The sequence below is a fragment of the Myodes glareolus genome, chromosome 16 (assembly GCF_982192425.1).
Source record: "Myodes glareolus chromosome 16, mMyoGla1.1, whole genome shotgun sequence".
NCBI classification, from domain to species: domain Eukaryota; kingdom Metazoa; phylum Chordata; class Mammalia; order Rodentia; family Cricetidae; genus Myodes; species Myodes glareolus.
In genome coordinates, this window is record NC_142041.1 from 27862639 (window position 1) to 27878533 (window position 15895).

Sequence of the window (15895 nt, forward strand, 5' to 3'; positions counted from 1 at the left end):
GCAAGTTTCAAGACAGTCTGGGCTACATAGCAAGACCCCATCTCAGAAAAGTAAAAACAAAAGAAAAGAACAGAATGAGCGGATATCTCAGCCAAGATTTTTGGTTTCTGATTTCTTTGACTCTTACCCTCGGTACCAGCTGCCTGCTCACACAGATTCGCCTGATGGAGTCCAAGGCATACTTCTTGAAAACCAAGTACCCAAAATGACAATCACCAGGACGGAAATACCTTGGGGAAAACATGCCAAGGCCAATTAGAGCATCTTGGATTTGAATGACTCCATGGCTGTATGAGGAACTGTCAATCCCACAAAGAAGGAGCTCTCTAAGAAAGGCTGTCTACCTTCTCACTAGCAAACCTGAAGACAGAGACTGAGGGCCTTGCAGTGAAGCATCAGCAACCAAGCTCCATAGAAATCAATTCCAAAGTTTATTAGAAATAGAAAAAAACATTTCTCAAAGTCAATTCTTGTTAAGTTCTCTGTAAAATAATACACGTGAACAGAAAATCACTACACTTTTGGTCCAAGATATGTTGGGTTTTTTCCTTCTTCCTCAGATGACAGATGGATGTAGCCAAATCTATGAGCGCGTGTACTTGCCCCAAATGTGCAACATAAATACAGAAGCGATGAACAGAAGACTCATCACCAACACTGGAACAGGGCCACTAGAATGAGAGAGAAGGCATACTTCAGGAACAAGGTATGCTTAATGTAAGATTGCCTGAGGACAAAGTGGGGACATTGTTTATGTTGTACACAGGAATTCCCAAAATTGTTACTGTTGCAAATGTGTGTGGTGATGGCACTCCTTTGAAGGAGGTGCAGCCTCCTCTTCTGTGGAAACAGCAAATTAGACACAAACAAACCCATCTGATGCCCCGTAGGTCACCTCTCAGATTCTCTAATTTTGTGTACTTATTAATAAGTTCTACAATTTAAAAAAAAATCCAAACTTTTACATGCAAATGATTCATTTACAAAACTTCTCAAATTAGCATAAATTGACAACCTTTTCTATCTAGCTATAGTATGAGACACACGGATGAATTATCCCATTATATAATTTACAAAATGCTTTTAAATCTATGATCCCATTCAACCTGCACAAACTCATGCCACAAGTGAGACAGTAGTAATCCATTTTACATTAAGGAAACCCGAGGCTCAGATGGATTCCTGCCCAAACACAGACTAGAAAGAGAGGCCTGAACCTGGCCTTGCTGACTGCACCCTCAGGCTCATTTGACCTGCAAGTTTGCCTTTTGCTTGTTTTGTTAGGACAAGGTCTTTCTCTGTAGACCTGGCTGTCCCGTCCCAGGACTCACACTGAAACCAGGCTGGCCTTGAACTCACAGAGATCCGTCTGCCTCTGCCTCCCTAGTGCTGGAATTAAAGGTGTGTGCCACCACAATTTCTAATCTTAACACTTCGTTCTGTGCGGTGTACACTGTTGACTTATATTCATGGGCTCAGTGTAGAAAAGGAATAGATTTCCCCATCTGCCCGCCCTTAAATCAAATGCTTTTCCTACAGAGAACTGGCTTACATGTTTCTTACTGGGAAGGCCTCTGACTATACACAACTGTGAGCATTGCCCACACCACGTTTGAAGAATTCAATACATCTCACTTCACCTCCCAGATACAACTGGGAGTGGAGAGCAGAGATTTCAGAAAAGGCGTCTTTAGTCATCAAGGCATTATCAGGACCCTGGGTGAGGTAGCGGCAGTACCAGATTGGATAAGAGACAATGCAGAGATCAAGGTCTCTGCTCCATCAGTCTTAAGTTTGTACAATTGAAGAGTAAGCAAGTTTACAAGGATATGGAAGAAGCACCACCACACTGCACTTGAACTTCCTCCCTTACTTCTAACAGTCAGCGCACAGAGCTAAGGATCCAGTCCTCAAGGGTCAGAGCATGGATGCCTGTCCCTCACAAGCGTGCCTGTGGCCCATTCCTTATCTTTAAGTCTGTCTCCCATCTGCAAGATGGTTACTATGGCACCCATCTTAAGGATTGTAGACACAGAGGCAGACTTATAGTAGGATCTCAGGAAACCCTATTATCAACCTGAAAAACCTTACTAAACCCCCAGAATGAGCCAAAACAAGCTCAGAGGTACTGGATGATGGTAGATTTGTAGGTAGGAATTCTCGACTGCATTCTTTCACCAAAGTATATTTCTCTAATATTACAGGGAAACTTATTATTATGAAACTTCAAGGGGCAATTTCTACCAGTTGCTGAGAAGACCTAAGCAGCACCCCCGAAGGACTCACAGGGCAAGTGTGAGTCAGACTTGCCCAAACAAGGTCTTCCTGCCTTTTTGAGAGATCTAAAATCATCTCTAACAATCATCAAAGGCTGTCAGAATGCCACCAGCCAGAGAATTGCTCCCTAAATACACGCTCACAAGACACCAATACACTTGGGGGGTGAGGGGGACAGGACCAGCTCAGTGTGGTCACACCCATCTGTAATCCCAGTGCTCAGGAGGCTGAGGCAGAAAGATAGTAAGTTTCAGTTTAGTCCTGTACCCAGTAAGACCCTGCCCCAGAAAGAAAGAAAAAAAAAAGAACAACAACAACAAAAAAAATGGTATAAGAAAAAAAATTCAATAAATGAATTAAACCAAAAATCTTCATAAACTAAATCTACAAACTAAGCCAAACTGATTAACTGCATTTTTGTCTCTTTTCACCAGACAGGCAGCAGGGGAAGGTGTGGGCCTCAACAGTCAGGCCTGTTCTGCCTCCTGTCAATTGTGGAGTACCTCACTGCCTGAGATTCCTCATCTGCAAACGGTGCAGCTCCTACCTCAGGGTGCTGGTCACAGCAAGACTCAAAAGACACTAATTTTCCTCAAAAGAGCAGATGCTACACAAAGGAAACAGCAGGGAAGGGAGCCCTGGTACTAGACACCCTGGCCTAAGAGGTGAACACAGGACAGAAGTTGCCTGGACAAACACTTCTCATCAGCCCCTGAGTCCTTCCAAGCCTAAGCTGGGAAAGTGATGGAGTCACCCTCCTGGGTCTGCTGGTCACCCTCCTACGACAAGGAAGCCAAGCAACTTTGGGTAATACAAAGTAATGGGAAATTTCCATTAGGCTGTAATAAAATCAGCCTCTACCTCAGGGCAACTTTGAAAAACCACCCAATTCCCATTCAAATGGCTCCTCCCATTTCTCAGTGAGGGGCAGCAGCACCTAATGAAGAGAGATTTCCTCTAATTAAGCAGCTCCCCTCCTGTTCTCTGCAGCCATCCTTTACCCTGACACAGCCACAGGAGGTCCTTCCGTCCTTTCCATCACTCCCAGAAAGGTGTCATTCAGCGCCTAATCGGTCTAATCAGTTGATGGACAGGCAAGCCAGACCCAGCGCAGCTGGCACAAACGCAGCTGCAGTGTACCACGTCAGGAACAGCTCTTACACCCAGTCACCAGGACAGATACCCTACGGCTGCTCCACAACTTACACTTTGAGCCCTGGGGAGTCTTCTGTGTAGAATCGCCACATCCCTCCAGTCCCTGCAGAGGTGGTGCGGCCTGCACTCCGCGTCCCACAGCTGGCATTTTTTCTGTAAGGGATAAAAATATCATTAGTAGCCTTTTTAATAACATATGCCTACAGTATACAGGCTTTAAAAAAAAAAAGCAACAACCTGTAAAAAGAAAAGCCTTCTTTACTAGGATAAAGTCAAACCCTACCTTTGCCAGTCGTCTTATGTTCTATGGACTGAGAACCAGCACCTGTCATGTGCCAATGTGCACAGGAACTGCCTTTGCCATCTATAAGCAAGAACAACTAGCTCAGCAATGGCTAAGCTGGCATGTGAACCCAGTTCTGGTCTATCTGTACATTACTATTCCTTTTGCTAGGCAACCTGTGCTCCCTAGACCACAGCATCACTAGCTCCCTTGCACCTCATGGGTCTCATGAACCACTCACCCTGAACACCCTATCCAAACCATCTACAACCCTCTCTCTAGCCTCATCTCCCCAGCTTCTTTCATTTATTGCCTCAATCACTTGAAATTACATGATCTATTTATTTGGTAATTTATGGCCTCCCACAAGGGTAAAAAGCTCACAAAATGCAGACAAACCCTGGAGCTCACTCTCTCTCTCTCTTTCAATAGATGGATACATAGTTTTTTGTTTTGTTTTGGGTTTTGGTTTTTTTTTTTTTGAGACAGGGTTTCTCTGTAGCTTTGGGTCCTGTCCTGGAACTAGCTTTTTTTAAAAATTTATTTATTTATTAAGTATACAATGTACTGCTGGCAAGGAAGGCACCAGGTCTCATTACAGATGGTTGTGAGCCATCATGTGGTTGCTTGGAATTGAACTCGGGACCTCTGGAAGAGCAGCCAGTGCTCTTACCCTCTGAGCCATCTCTCCAGCCCTTGGAACTCGCTTTTGTAGACCAGGCTGACCTCGAACTCACAGAGATCTCTGCCTCCTGAGTTCTGGGAGTAAAGGTGTGCGCCACCAGCGCCCAACTCTGGCTATCTTTTTCCCAAGTACATTCTCCAAGATAAACTAAGGCTTGATGTGTGACAGGCCTTTAGTTATTATTTGATGACTATCTTAATTATCCCACCATCTTAATATCTCGACTTTCCATTACTTCTGCATGAAGTTTGTGGTCTCTAAAGTACCATCGCTCCTTTCCCTCCTTGCAGAGGTTCCTGTTCCATTGTATTATGCGGATCAAGAATTCTGAGCCCAGTTGAACCTTAAATCCTACACATTTCTTCTCTGAGACATTATTACTACTGTCACTTCATTCAGAGATACAAATTGCACACTATGTAGTCCAAAGCATCACTAACCATAAGCTTCAACTTCTCAAAGAACAGACACATTCTTCCCCAGTCAACAGCAACTACAATTATTGAACCAGATACAGGTTTCCAGAATGAATTTATACAGTCTCTCCATACATTAGTCAAGGGCAGTCTAATGTCACAGGCTGTACAATATTAAATTAAAGACACTATTTATATCCATAACGTAAAAGCTGCATCTGTCACATCACTTATGCTCTGACTGCCTCACTTTTATTTATCATTCTTTGACAATTTGATAAGTAAGTGCCTTTTGGCTCTTTAAAAGTTCTCAGATGGGCACTTATTAATCCCAGCTCTCGGGAGGCCGAGGAAAGCGGATCTCTGTGAGTTTGAGACCAGCCTAGTCTACAGAGTGAGTTCCAGAACTGGCTCCATAGCAGCTGAGAAAACCCTGTCTTGAAAAACCAAAAATAAATAAATAAATGAAGTTCTCAGATGGCCAAACTTCCCTATTAATTTTTCTTGAACAAAAATCAATTCCCAAGGATCTATCCACACCTACAAGACTAGCACAAAGAGTCTCTAAAACCCCAGCTAGCAACAACACAGGAGTCCGGCCCGTATAACCTACAGTCACTCAATATACTTCCTTTAAATATCTTAGTGATGCAACATTTGCAGTCACCCAGGACCACCTTATCATTTCTGACAGTTCTACAAGAACTCCCTGCTCTGAGCACACATGTTTAAACCACCTAGTCTAAATCCACTGCGGAGACTTAGATTTTCCTACAGTAGCCAACAAGAAAGGTCCCTTGTCTCTTCCTTAGTGGATGTTTGGTGCTGTGCTTTGTGTGTGGTGCTAGAGACCAAGTCTGTGGCCTTACACATGCTAGGCAAGCTCTCCACTACTGACCCTCCATATCCCCAAGCCTTCCTCTCCACCTTCTGAATGATAGTTTTAAGGTTCCCTTTGAGTTTTCATGGTCTACTCCTCTCTAGAAAAACACAGCAACAGGGTTAGCTGATTCCTTCAGTTCATATTTATTATGGCGTGACTTAAGACAGGAACTGAAAAAGAGGACGTGGACAGGTTCTCTATTGAAGCAGAGGAGATGAACATGTAAGCATAAAGTCTCCTACTATTAATAAAACTACAATACTAGCACCTGGGAGGTGAAGGCAGGGTGGTTATGAGTTTAAGCCTGGGCTATGTGAGACTGTCTAAAAAGAAACTAAATAAATAAATACTTGAGAAGAGGACAGACCGAATGAGGATATGAAGCTCAGAAAAATGGTAGTAAGTTCAGAATTGCTGGATCACAGGAGAAAGGAGAGCCCCGGGATTCCTCCACAGACTCCCTTTTCTTAACATGCAGCCACCAGAAACTTGCAGAGAATCTAAGTGGAAGACAAACAGCCGGCTGGAGGATGAACAGTGGTGGAAATGCAAAGCAGAAGAGGTTGAGAGCATGCAAGTCAAAACAACTCTGAGAGTCCATCTCACACCTGTAAGAATGGCCAAGACCAAAAACACTGATGACAACTTATGCTGGAGAGGTTGTGGGGAAAAGGAACACTCCTGCATTGCTGGTGGGAGTGCAAGCTGGTATAGACCCTTTGGATATCAGTGTGGCGATTTCTCAGAAAATTAGGAAACAACCTACCTCAAGACCCAGCAATATCACTTGTGGGTATATATCCAAAGGATGCTCAATCATGCCACAAGGACATGTGCTCAACTATGTTCATAGCAGCATTATTTGCCATAGCCAAAACCTGGAAACAACCTAAATGCCCCTTGACTAAAGAATGAATAAGGAAAAGATGGTACATTTACACAATGGAGTACTACACAGCAGAAAAAAATTGACATCTTCGAATATGCAGGCAAATGGATGGATCTAGAAAACATCATATTGAGTGAGGTAACCCAGACCCAGAAAGACAATTATTATATGTACTCACTCATAAGTGGCTTTTAGACATAAAGCAAAGAAAGACAGCCTACAATCCACAACCCCAGAGAAACTAGAAAACAAAAAGGACCCTAAGAGAGACATATATGGATCTAATCTACATAGGAAGTAGAAAAAGACAAGATCTCCTGAGTAAATTGGGAGCATGGGGACCATGGGAGAAGGTAGAAGAGAAGGGGAGAGGAAAGGAGGGAAGCGAAGAAAAATATAAAATATATAGCTCAATTTAAAAAAAAAAAGAAAGAAAAGAAGTTTGAGGGCTAAAGTGGATTGACAGAAATGGAGGAAGAGAAGTAATAAGAACGTCTTCCAGTGAAGCCTGGCATAGGACTGGATAGAAAAGACACAAGAAGAAAGAAGAAAGAAGAAAGAAGAAAGAAGAAAGAAGAAAGAAAGGAAGGAAGGAAGGAAGGAAGGAAGGAAGGAAGGAAGAAAGGAAGGAGTGGAGCTTCTGGATTTCTGTAAAAACACAAATAGCAAGGTCAGTCAGGTGGTGGTGGCGCAGGCCTTTAATCCCAGCACTGGGTAGGCAGAGAGACTGAGGAACTCTGTGAGTTCAAGGCCAAGCCTGGTCTACAGAGAGTTCCAAGACAGACTCCAAAGCTACATACACAGAGAAACCCTGTCTCGAAGAATCAAAAACAAAACAAAACAACAAACAAACAAAAATAAGGAGACACTGAAGCTGGCTCAGAGGACTTGTCGCTCCTGCAAAGGACCCCAAATCGGTCCCCCGCACTCACACAGCTCAGTCATTCCTAACTGCAGTTCCAGCTGATCTGATGTGCTCTTCTGACCTCCGAGGGCACCAGGCAGGGACATGATGCACATACCCACACATGAGCACACAACACACACACTAAAAATAGATCCAAAAAAACACACAAACAGTTGGGGATGGGGAACTAGGGTGACAGACTGTTGTGTAAAGCAAGTTTTGTTAAACTGAGTGTGTATTGGAACTCTCGGTGAAAGTCTGAAAGGTAAAACCCCAGAGACACCAGCCTTATGCCACCACCTTTCTCAAAGTTGTTACTGATCCTGGTGTAATTTAACTTCCCTTTAACTAAAGTGGTGCAACTGATCAAGGACAGGAAAACGATGCCTCCCTCCTAAAGGGCCACGTCAGCTCGGGCTCACCCGGGCCCTGTGAATCTTCTTCCCATCCTGGACTTCATCCCGCAGTGCGAATTTCTGCCCTTACCTCTGCCGGACCGTGGATCCCGCTGCCCGTGCGGCCACCGCTTTGCTGGGAGAGCGCCCTGAGGAGCCCACGTTGGTGCCACTGGGCGTCGGACCCGGCTGCAAAGAGAAGCAGACAGACCGTAAGCATCGCCGCCCGCTTCAGATCCCCGACACGCCCCCACCCGGGAAGCTGGGACAAGGAGGGAGACTAAGGCAAGGACGGGCCAGAAGCCGGGAGCCGCGCACCATGCTGATGCCGAAGAAGAGCGGGCTCAAGAGACTCGGGTGCGGAAAGTCGGGAAGTTGCAGAGCACTCGGAGCACCGGCGGAGTCAGGCTCTGGCACCGCCCCCAGCCGGCTGGCAGGGTCCTCGCAGACTCTAGGACGGCTGAGCTGTCCTAGGATATGCCTGTACAAATTACGCTGAGAACAACTGGACCGAGTGAAATACGACAAACCCTTGGCGTCTTTCATTTGATCTCAGAGCCTTTCATGGGGACCAATCTCACCAAATGAGCCGCTTTGGTTGTCTCACGCGGGAGATTTAATCAGGCATTTTCTTAGCGCCCACAAGTTTGCCGCTGATGTGGCCTAAACCGACGCACGCGTCCCCGGGCCGGGTCGGCTTTCAGTGGCTAGCGGGGCCAGGGGCGGAGATTGCCGAAGCTCGCGTGCAGGGAGCAGGCGCGGCGGCTCGGCCATGGCCGAAAACCTGTGCCGAGCCCGGGCTCGGGTCTACCCCCCGTCCGTACTCTTCCTGCACCCGGACCTGGGCGTGGGCGGTGCCGAGCGGCTAGTGCTGGACGCGGCGCTGGCGCTGCAGGAGTACGGCTGTGACGTGAAGATATGGACCGCGCACTACAACCCGAATCACTGCTTCCTGGAGACCCGCGAGCTCCCGGTGCACTGCGCCGGGGACTGGCTGCCCCGCAGCCTGGGCTGGGGCGGCCGCGGCGCCGCCATCTGCGCCTACGTGCGCATGATCTTTCTGGCCCTCTACGTGTTGTTTCTGTCCGGCGAGGAGTTTGACGTGGTCGTGTGCGACCAGGTGAGGGGGCGGGACCCCTGGGCTGGGTTTTTTTTGGTACTGGCCCCAGCGTGAGTTCCCAGGCACAGGGCTGTCTCCAGTTTTAGTGTGGATCCTTTAAGTGACAGATCTCAGGAATCACACCCCACCCCTTTTCATTGAAGGCGTTGAGATAGGGCTCACATGCCTGCATTTTAAATGCTTCGTCCTGAGACTAAAGTAGTTGGGGCGGGTAGTGGGGGCTCGCTCCAAGGAACACGAGCATTTAAAGTCACCTTCTGTCACTCCTTGTCTTTAACTCCATTTGTTCTTCTCCATCCATCCCACCCTCTCCAATCTCCTCGTCCCGCCACTCCAGGATTTAGCAGTGCCATGGATTAAAATCAAGCTAAATCTATCATATTGCCCATTAAAACTTTATCATTGTCCCCACTGGTCCTGGAGAAAAGTCCCAATTTATTGTATGTTTTGCTAAGTGGTCCCAAACTGTCCTCCCAGTTCGACACCACCTTGCCTCTACTCCTTTTGCCTCTGCCTCCCAAGTACTGGGTTTACAATGTAAGCCACCTTGCTGATTTGAAGTCCCAAGTTTTTGGTAAGTAGCATTCCACCCTATCTGCCCTGTAGCCATACCAGACTTGTTTCTTAGGTGTTTTTTACTATTCAGTTTTGGAGTTGGACAGAGATTGGTGGATATATTTGCCTGTACAGGTGTCTGAGCCTGTGGAAACCGCCAGTGTCAGGTATATTTCCCCGTCAGTCACCACCTGAACGTTTGAACCAGGATCTCTCATTGAACCAGAAACTGAAAGATTTGGCTAGACTTTTAGGCAGGTATGCGCTGCCGTAGCCTGGGTTTATGTGGGCAGTTGAAATCAAACTTAGATCCCCACTCTACACCTGGAGCCAAGGCCTCAGTCCTTCTTTTTTTTTTTTAAATTGGGAAGTAACATTTACTCAGGAGTAAAAGGTCAAATAAGTATAATGTAAAAGTCCCCTGTTCCCTCCTTGAGAGAGCCACTGTGAACAGTTTCTTCTGCTTCCTTCCAGAAGTGATGTGTACCACATATGTGTCTGTTTCTGGCTACATCTTACTTGTACATAATTGGGATTCAGTTTGCCAGCTGTTGGACATCGCAAAACTTTGAGATATCCATGCTTACTGATATTCAAGATCCACATCTGTCTTTCAGTGACTGGAAAGTCCCCTTTATTCAAATGTACCATAAATGTTTCCATCTTCTTTAGGGACACTAACATTGCAACCAGGTGTGTGTGTCGTGTGTGTGTGTGTGTGAGAGAGAGAGAGACTAGGTGTGGCATTCTCATATTGCAGGAGATGTGACAGCCACACGCTAATCTCACTTCTTACGCATGTCCTCTGAGGAAACTCCTGGGAGGTGCTGGAAAAGTTGTGGGTTATAGAGTAGTTCATTGTAAATGTCAGTAACCATTTCCAAAGGTGTCACTTTATTCTCCCACATACTAGATTATATATATTAATATAGTAAATCTAGTATAGATTAGTCTAAACTAGATTACCCCATGTTCTTTTCCACAGTGGATGCTACCGACCATTGTGCTCTAAACCAACAGGTACAAGTAACCACATTTGCTCTGGGGTTGCTTTATTATGATCCTGAGTTGCACTAAACCGCCCTGAGGTGGTTATCTTCATGGTTAATGTAGATGTTTGTCCAGATCCTATGAATCAGTGATACCAGGCAGCTGGACTGTGGCATTTGGCATGGCCAGTCACTTACCTACTGTCGGTTTTACCTTGGTTAGGTATCTGCCTGTATACCTGTCTTCAAACTGGCCAGACGGCGTAAGAAGGTCCTGTTTTACTGTCACTTCCCAGATCTCCTGCTTACCAAGAGAAATTCTGCCCTGAAGCGGTTCTACAGGGCCCCCATTGACTGGATCGAGGAATACACCACAGGCATGGCAGATCGTATCTTGGTAAACAGCCAGTACACAGCTTCCGTCTTTAAGGAAACCTTCAAGACCCTGTCTCATGTAAACCCTGATGTCCTCTACCCGTCCCTGAACATCGGCAGCTTTGACTTGGCTGTTCCTGAGAAGATAGATGACCTAGTCCCCAAGGGGAAACAGTTCCTGTTCCTCTCTATCAACCGATTCGAAAGGAAGAAGAATCTACCTTTGGCGCTGAGCGCCCTAGTCCAGCTTCGCGGACGGTTGACATCTCAAGACTGGGAAAGGGTTCATCTGTTCATGGGTGGTGGTTACGACGATAGGGTCCTGGAAAACGTGGAACACTATAAGGAGTTAAAGAAAATAGTCCAGCAGTCAGACCTCGAGCGCCACGTGACCTTCCTGCCATCCTTCTCAGACAGACAGAAAATCTCGCTCCTCCACGGCTGCTTGTGTGTGCTTTACACCCCGAGCAATGAGCACTTCGGCATCGTCCCCCTGGAGGCCATGTACATGCAGTGCCCGGTCATCGCCGTCAACTCAGGGGGGCCCTTGGAGTCTGTCGTCCACAAGGTCACAGGGTTCCTGTGTGAGCCTGACCCAGTGCGCTTCTCAGAGGCAATGGAACAGTTCATCCACAAGCCATCCTTGAAAGCCACGATGGGCCTGGCTGGAAGAGCCAGGGTGGCAGAGAAGTTCTCCGCCGAAGTGTTTGCGGAGCAGCTCTTCCAGTATGTCACCAAACTCGTGTAGCCGGGGCACCTCTAGAGCTCAGGGCCAGTATGCGACTTGCGCTGCAATCCTTCCGGGTTGTGGAAGCACCTCTGAAACCAAAAAGAAGGAGCTAGAAACTAGTGCTAGTAAGATCATTTTTTTAAGTAGACTTGAGTCTTGAATGTGAGCCACCTGTCCACCACTCCTACCTGTGATTTTTCTGACTATATCCTTAATGCTGTAATCATTCCAGATCTCATCAGCGTTGTTGAAAGAATGGTAGAAACCTGCTGCTAGCAGGCTATTTTAATTCTGTTTTCCTGGATTATGATTCCTTTATATATAAAGGTGTAATTATCCACTGTCTTAATTGGCTTTAATAGTTTAGGTCTCATCATTGTCACAGTCGATTGATTTGACTTCAGGGTGTAATGGGAACGGGCAGTTGCGGGTTTCATGCTCAGTTCTCTTAAAGTGTTCTCTGTTAGCTGTTAGGAAAGTTTTGTTTGAGTTTTGCCTGGATCCATAACCAGAGAGCTCAGTATTATTTATTGGTGTTTTTTGGGGGGAGGGGGTTGTTTGTTTGTTACTGCAACTGGACAATAAATGATGTTTGACACAGGAAGAGAATAAAGCATTAGGTCTGGACCTCCATGCTCTGATTTTATCTTGTTAAATAACGAAACCTGAAGTCAGAAAACCAGGGTGAACAAGACAGTTGACACAAAGAAGGAATGTCATTACACACTTGTCAACTTGCTGTGTCTCAGAGATTACCCATGTTTGGCCTTATTTCTTTGAGCCTGTGGCAGACATTCATGGTAGAGGAGGCAACCAGGAAGCAAAGAGATAGAAAGGGGTCAGTGTCACCTTCTAGAGAATGTCCCTAATGACCTAATCTCCTTTCACCAGTCCTGCCTACTACAAGTTCTCCCACCTCCCAGTAGCAGCATGGGCTAGGGATGAAGCCTGCAGGGCACAGGCCTTTGTGGGGAGGTGTTAGTCGGGGTTCTCTAGAGTAGCAGCACTTACAGAATGAGTCTCTCTATATATGTATATGTAAAGGGCATTTATTAGAATGACTTACAGGCTGCAGCCCAGCTAATCCAGAAATGGCTGTCTGAACCGTGAACAGAAAGTCCAAGAAGCCAGTACTTGCTCAGTCCTCGAGACCGGATGTCTCCGCTGGTCTTCACTGGAATCCCGAAGAAATAGGCTCTGATGCCTGCGAAGAAACGGACTGGCTAGCAAGGTGAGGACAAGCAGGTGAAGCAAAAGCTCCCTTTTATAGATTCCAGCAGAAGGATGGCCCAGATTAGAGGTGTGTCTTCCCCCTCAAGAAGGAGGATCTGCCTACTTCCAATTAAGTAAAAATCCCTCACAGGTGTGCCCTCTGTTTTTGGATTTTAGTTAAATCCAGATGTAGACAGGTTGGCCCCCAGAGGGACATTCAACATCTAAACTGTTTACCAAGCCTCACTTTCCAGACATGTTTCATAATGTCACTGAGTCTCCAGGTCTTAGCGTTTGTGTCTGTATTCCTCCCAGGTTTAGCATGTCAGTGTTTCCTGTCCTACATCTAAATGCCTTTATGTGAAGCTGGCTTGATCCTCTCCTTGCCTCTCATCTTCCGTATCGCTGTGACACTGCCCAGTCATAATTGTTCTTAATTGTTTACCCGTTGCTTGTAAGTGCAAATATTAAAGCAATCTTCAATTTGCCTTTCATGTTAAATTCTTGTAAGAATATAATAAATTCCACTACTCAAGTGGTCCGTTACGGTTGAGAGCACAGAGCCAAACAGCCTGCCAGACTTAGCGAGAAATAATCTCTGTACACACCTCAACTTCTTCATCTGTGAAGTGGGCCAATCGTCCTGCTGGCCGGCAGAAGGGTGGTGGTGGCTGTGGCAGATTTCAGCAGTAGACACAGTGCAGAAGCAATACTTGGTGTGTGCTCTGTAGACGTTAGCTGCAGCCACTGCCTTTTGTGGAGGCTGGAAAGGACTAGAAGTTTCATGTGGGCTCAGGTCACTGTGAGACCACTTTGTTGGGGTTCCTTAGAGGTGCAGTTTTCATTTAAATCTGTATCTCAGGAGTATTTTTACCAGGTGGCACAGTACCAAAACGAGTTTCATGAAATAAGGATGTCACACCTGTTCTGTGGAATTTGGTTGCCTTAGTTTTGGGAATGACCCAGTAAAGTGGGTCTTTCCCATGTTGCAGTTTGGTAAACCTGGTACCTCTGACCATTTCATTCAAGACTGGTGGTACTGGTCACATGATATGTGGCAACTGCTCATTCCAAGCACAAAATCTATTGCTGCTTCTAAAATGAACTCTGGGTTCCTGGGACTTGTCTTCCTTGCCCTGAGCCCCCATGGATAACAGAGGACTTCATAGACCTGGAAGGATGACACAACCCCTGCCTGCCCTGAATCTGTCTGGGCTCCTGGGTCAACAGCTGAGGGCGGAGCTTTGCCTTTAGGGTGTCCAGAAGCTGCAAAATTGCATCCAGTAGGGAAATAGCATAGAGCAGTGGAACTGACTTGTGGCCTCACCAGTAGTAATTCTACCATTAGGGAAGCGCCCTTCTCAGCTTGCTCTCGGAGGTGCACGGTAGACATCCATTTAATCCTTGTAGGAAATCGGTGTTCCTCTGCAGATCCGCGTGGGCAAACTACTCTCCTCATCGCAGCCTGGAAAGGTGGGCGGAGCCTGAAAATGATGCCCAGGTCCCACCCTGCCCGCACCAGGCTCCAGTTGTCAATCTCCAGGATTGTCTGCCTGGCACCTCCCTCCACAGCACTGCTTCTGCGCTTGCTCAGGCCCTCCGGCTCTCGGAAAGCCCTCAGTTGGTGGGCTGTTTGGTGTAATTCTCCAATATCTCCACCAGGCCCCGCCAAGGGAAAGCCATGGCCAAGTGTTCACTGCTGAAAAGTGGGCAAGCCAGGGTTCGGCTTATCTTGCCCCAAGACCTCACACGGGCCAGGATCCTCAAGTGTGTTCCTCTTGAGTCACAAAAACCACAAGTCCCTTGTGCATGCACACCCAGTGGGAGTGAGGATGAGCTTGTACACAGAAGGTGTGAACTTGCTCAATGACCGGCTGCATTATTGCTGTTCTCTCTACCCGGTGATGTTTCCACGGTCCCTGAATCTTTCCAGCTGGCCTAAAAGTTTATTTGGAACTGGGCAGTAGGGACAAACGAAACACCGTGGCACATGTACATCCACATGAAGCCAGATACTTAAGCGGGGCGGAGGTGGGGGTCTAGACACACAAAAACGGAGTCAAAAGCTGCTTCATTGTTCATGTCTTATACCGGCGGTGGTACAAACCGAGTTCCCTGGCCCCAGCGGGCTCGAGCTGCGGCATGGCGGACTCCTGCAGTTTGTAGAACTCAGCCTGGGTTGCCCTATATTTTCTTCACGGCATCCTTCAAAGGCAGTTACGAGGCACCTTTAGAGGTGGGAAATCAGATACACAGCTGGGAAGCAGTGGCACTATAAGTGAAGCCTGGGTTTTGGGATGGCCCAGGACAAGAGCTTCTCAGTTGAGTAGTTTCTCAACTTCTGCGGTGCTTTGTTGCCTTCTAACCTGCTGCAGGCGCCTGTTTGACTCCACCTGTTCTGCATCCATCACCACTGCTTCCCCTACTCACCCAGTCTACCTGTCCTGAGTCCCGACTGCTGTTGGCTGGTCTTCACTCCCTTCACTGTCTACCCTGAGACCTTTCTGTGCATTTCCAGCTCCTGGAATCTGACAGGCTCCAGGGTCACCCAGCTTAATTTGCTCTTATGCAGATGGGTAACAGGCCCAGAGGGAGTAAGGGACTTGCCTGAAGCACTTAGAGGGGCAGCTGCGGTCTTCCTTTGTTTTTGTGGACCCCTCTCCCAGCATCTGCAATATACCTTCACTAGCTGTCTGTTGCCACTCTGAACTTATTCCTCCATTCCTAACCCCAACCCAACCCCCTGCAGAGTGCCACCAACCAGACACCAACACTCGCACATCTGTTAGATGGAGGGTAAGGAGCCTTGTAGTGATATTATGTTTGTGTTTTAACAAATAAAATTTGCCTGAATATCAGAGTGCAGAGTTAAGCCACTAGAGGCCAGGGAGTGATGGCACACACCTTTAATCCTAGCACTCGGGAGACAGAGGCAGAGGGATCTCTTGTTAGTTCAAGGCCACCAGGTTGAATCTGTCTTAAAGAGAAACAAAGTTCACACAAAGGTGATCCCAGCACTTGGGA

General features: G+C 46.9%; 2 protein-coding genes across 2 annotated transcripts; one reads left to right on the forward strand and one right to left on the reverse strand.

Annotated features, from left to right (window-relative positions):
• Positions 1-408: 408 nt before the first annotated feature.
• On the reverse strand, positions 409-8451 carry Sec61b (SEC61 translocon subunit beta). Its single transcript, XM_087897131.1, has 4 exons — positions 8209-8451; positions 7982-8079; positions 3484-3585; positions 409-671 (listed from the first exon to the last, which is right to left on the reverse strand). Exons 1-4 carry the CDS (start codon positions 8434-8436, stop codon positions 584-586), a joined length of 516 nt encoding a protein of 171 aa, XP_087753257.1. The 5' UTR covers positions 8437-8451; the 3' UTR covers positions 409-583.
• Positions 8452-8514: 63 nt separating this feature from the next.
• Positions 8515-13359, forward strand: Alg2 (ALG2 alpha-1,3/1,6-mannosyltransferase). The gene is made up of 2 exons (XM_087897130.1): positions 8515-9010; positions 10778-13359. Exons 1-2 carry the CDS (start codon positions 8663-8665, stop codon positions 11675-11677), a joined length of 1248 nt encoding a protein of 415 aa, XP_087753256.1. The 5' UTR covers positions 8515-8662; the 3' UTR covers positions 11678-13359.
• The last annotated feature ends 2536 nt before the right edge of the window (positions 13360-15895 follow it).

What these genes read in the sequence shown, in the direction of transcription:
- Sec61b (XM_087897131.1), bottom strand. Translation starts at nt 8,436, where the DNA reads ATGAAAGACGCCAAGGGTTTGTCGTATTTCACTCGGTCCAGTTGTTCT. An exon ending in GGATCCACGGTCCGGCAGAG is followed by an intron (nt 3,586 to 7,981) that starts GTAAGGGCAGAA and finishes TATCCCTTACAG; the next exon opens with AAAAAATGCCAGCTGTGGGA. An exon ending in GACTCCCCAGGGCTCAAAGT is followed by an intron (nt 672 to 3,483) that starts GTAAGTTGTGGA and finishes CTCTCATTCTAG; the next exon opens with TGGCCCTGTTCCAGTGTTGG.
- Alg2 (XM_087897130.1), top strand. Translation starts at nt 8,663, where the DNA reads ATGGCCGAAAACCTGTGCCGAGCCCGGGCTCGGGTCTACCCCCCGTCC. An exon ending in ACGTGGTCGTGTGCGACCAG is followed by an intron (nt 9,011 to 10,777) that starts GTGAGGGGGCGG and finishes TACCTTGGTTAG; the next exon opens with GTATCTGCCTGTATACCTGT.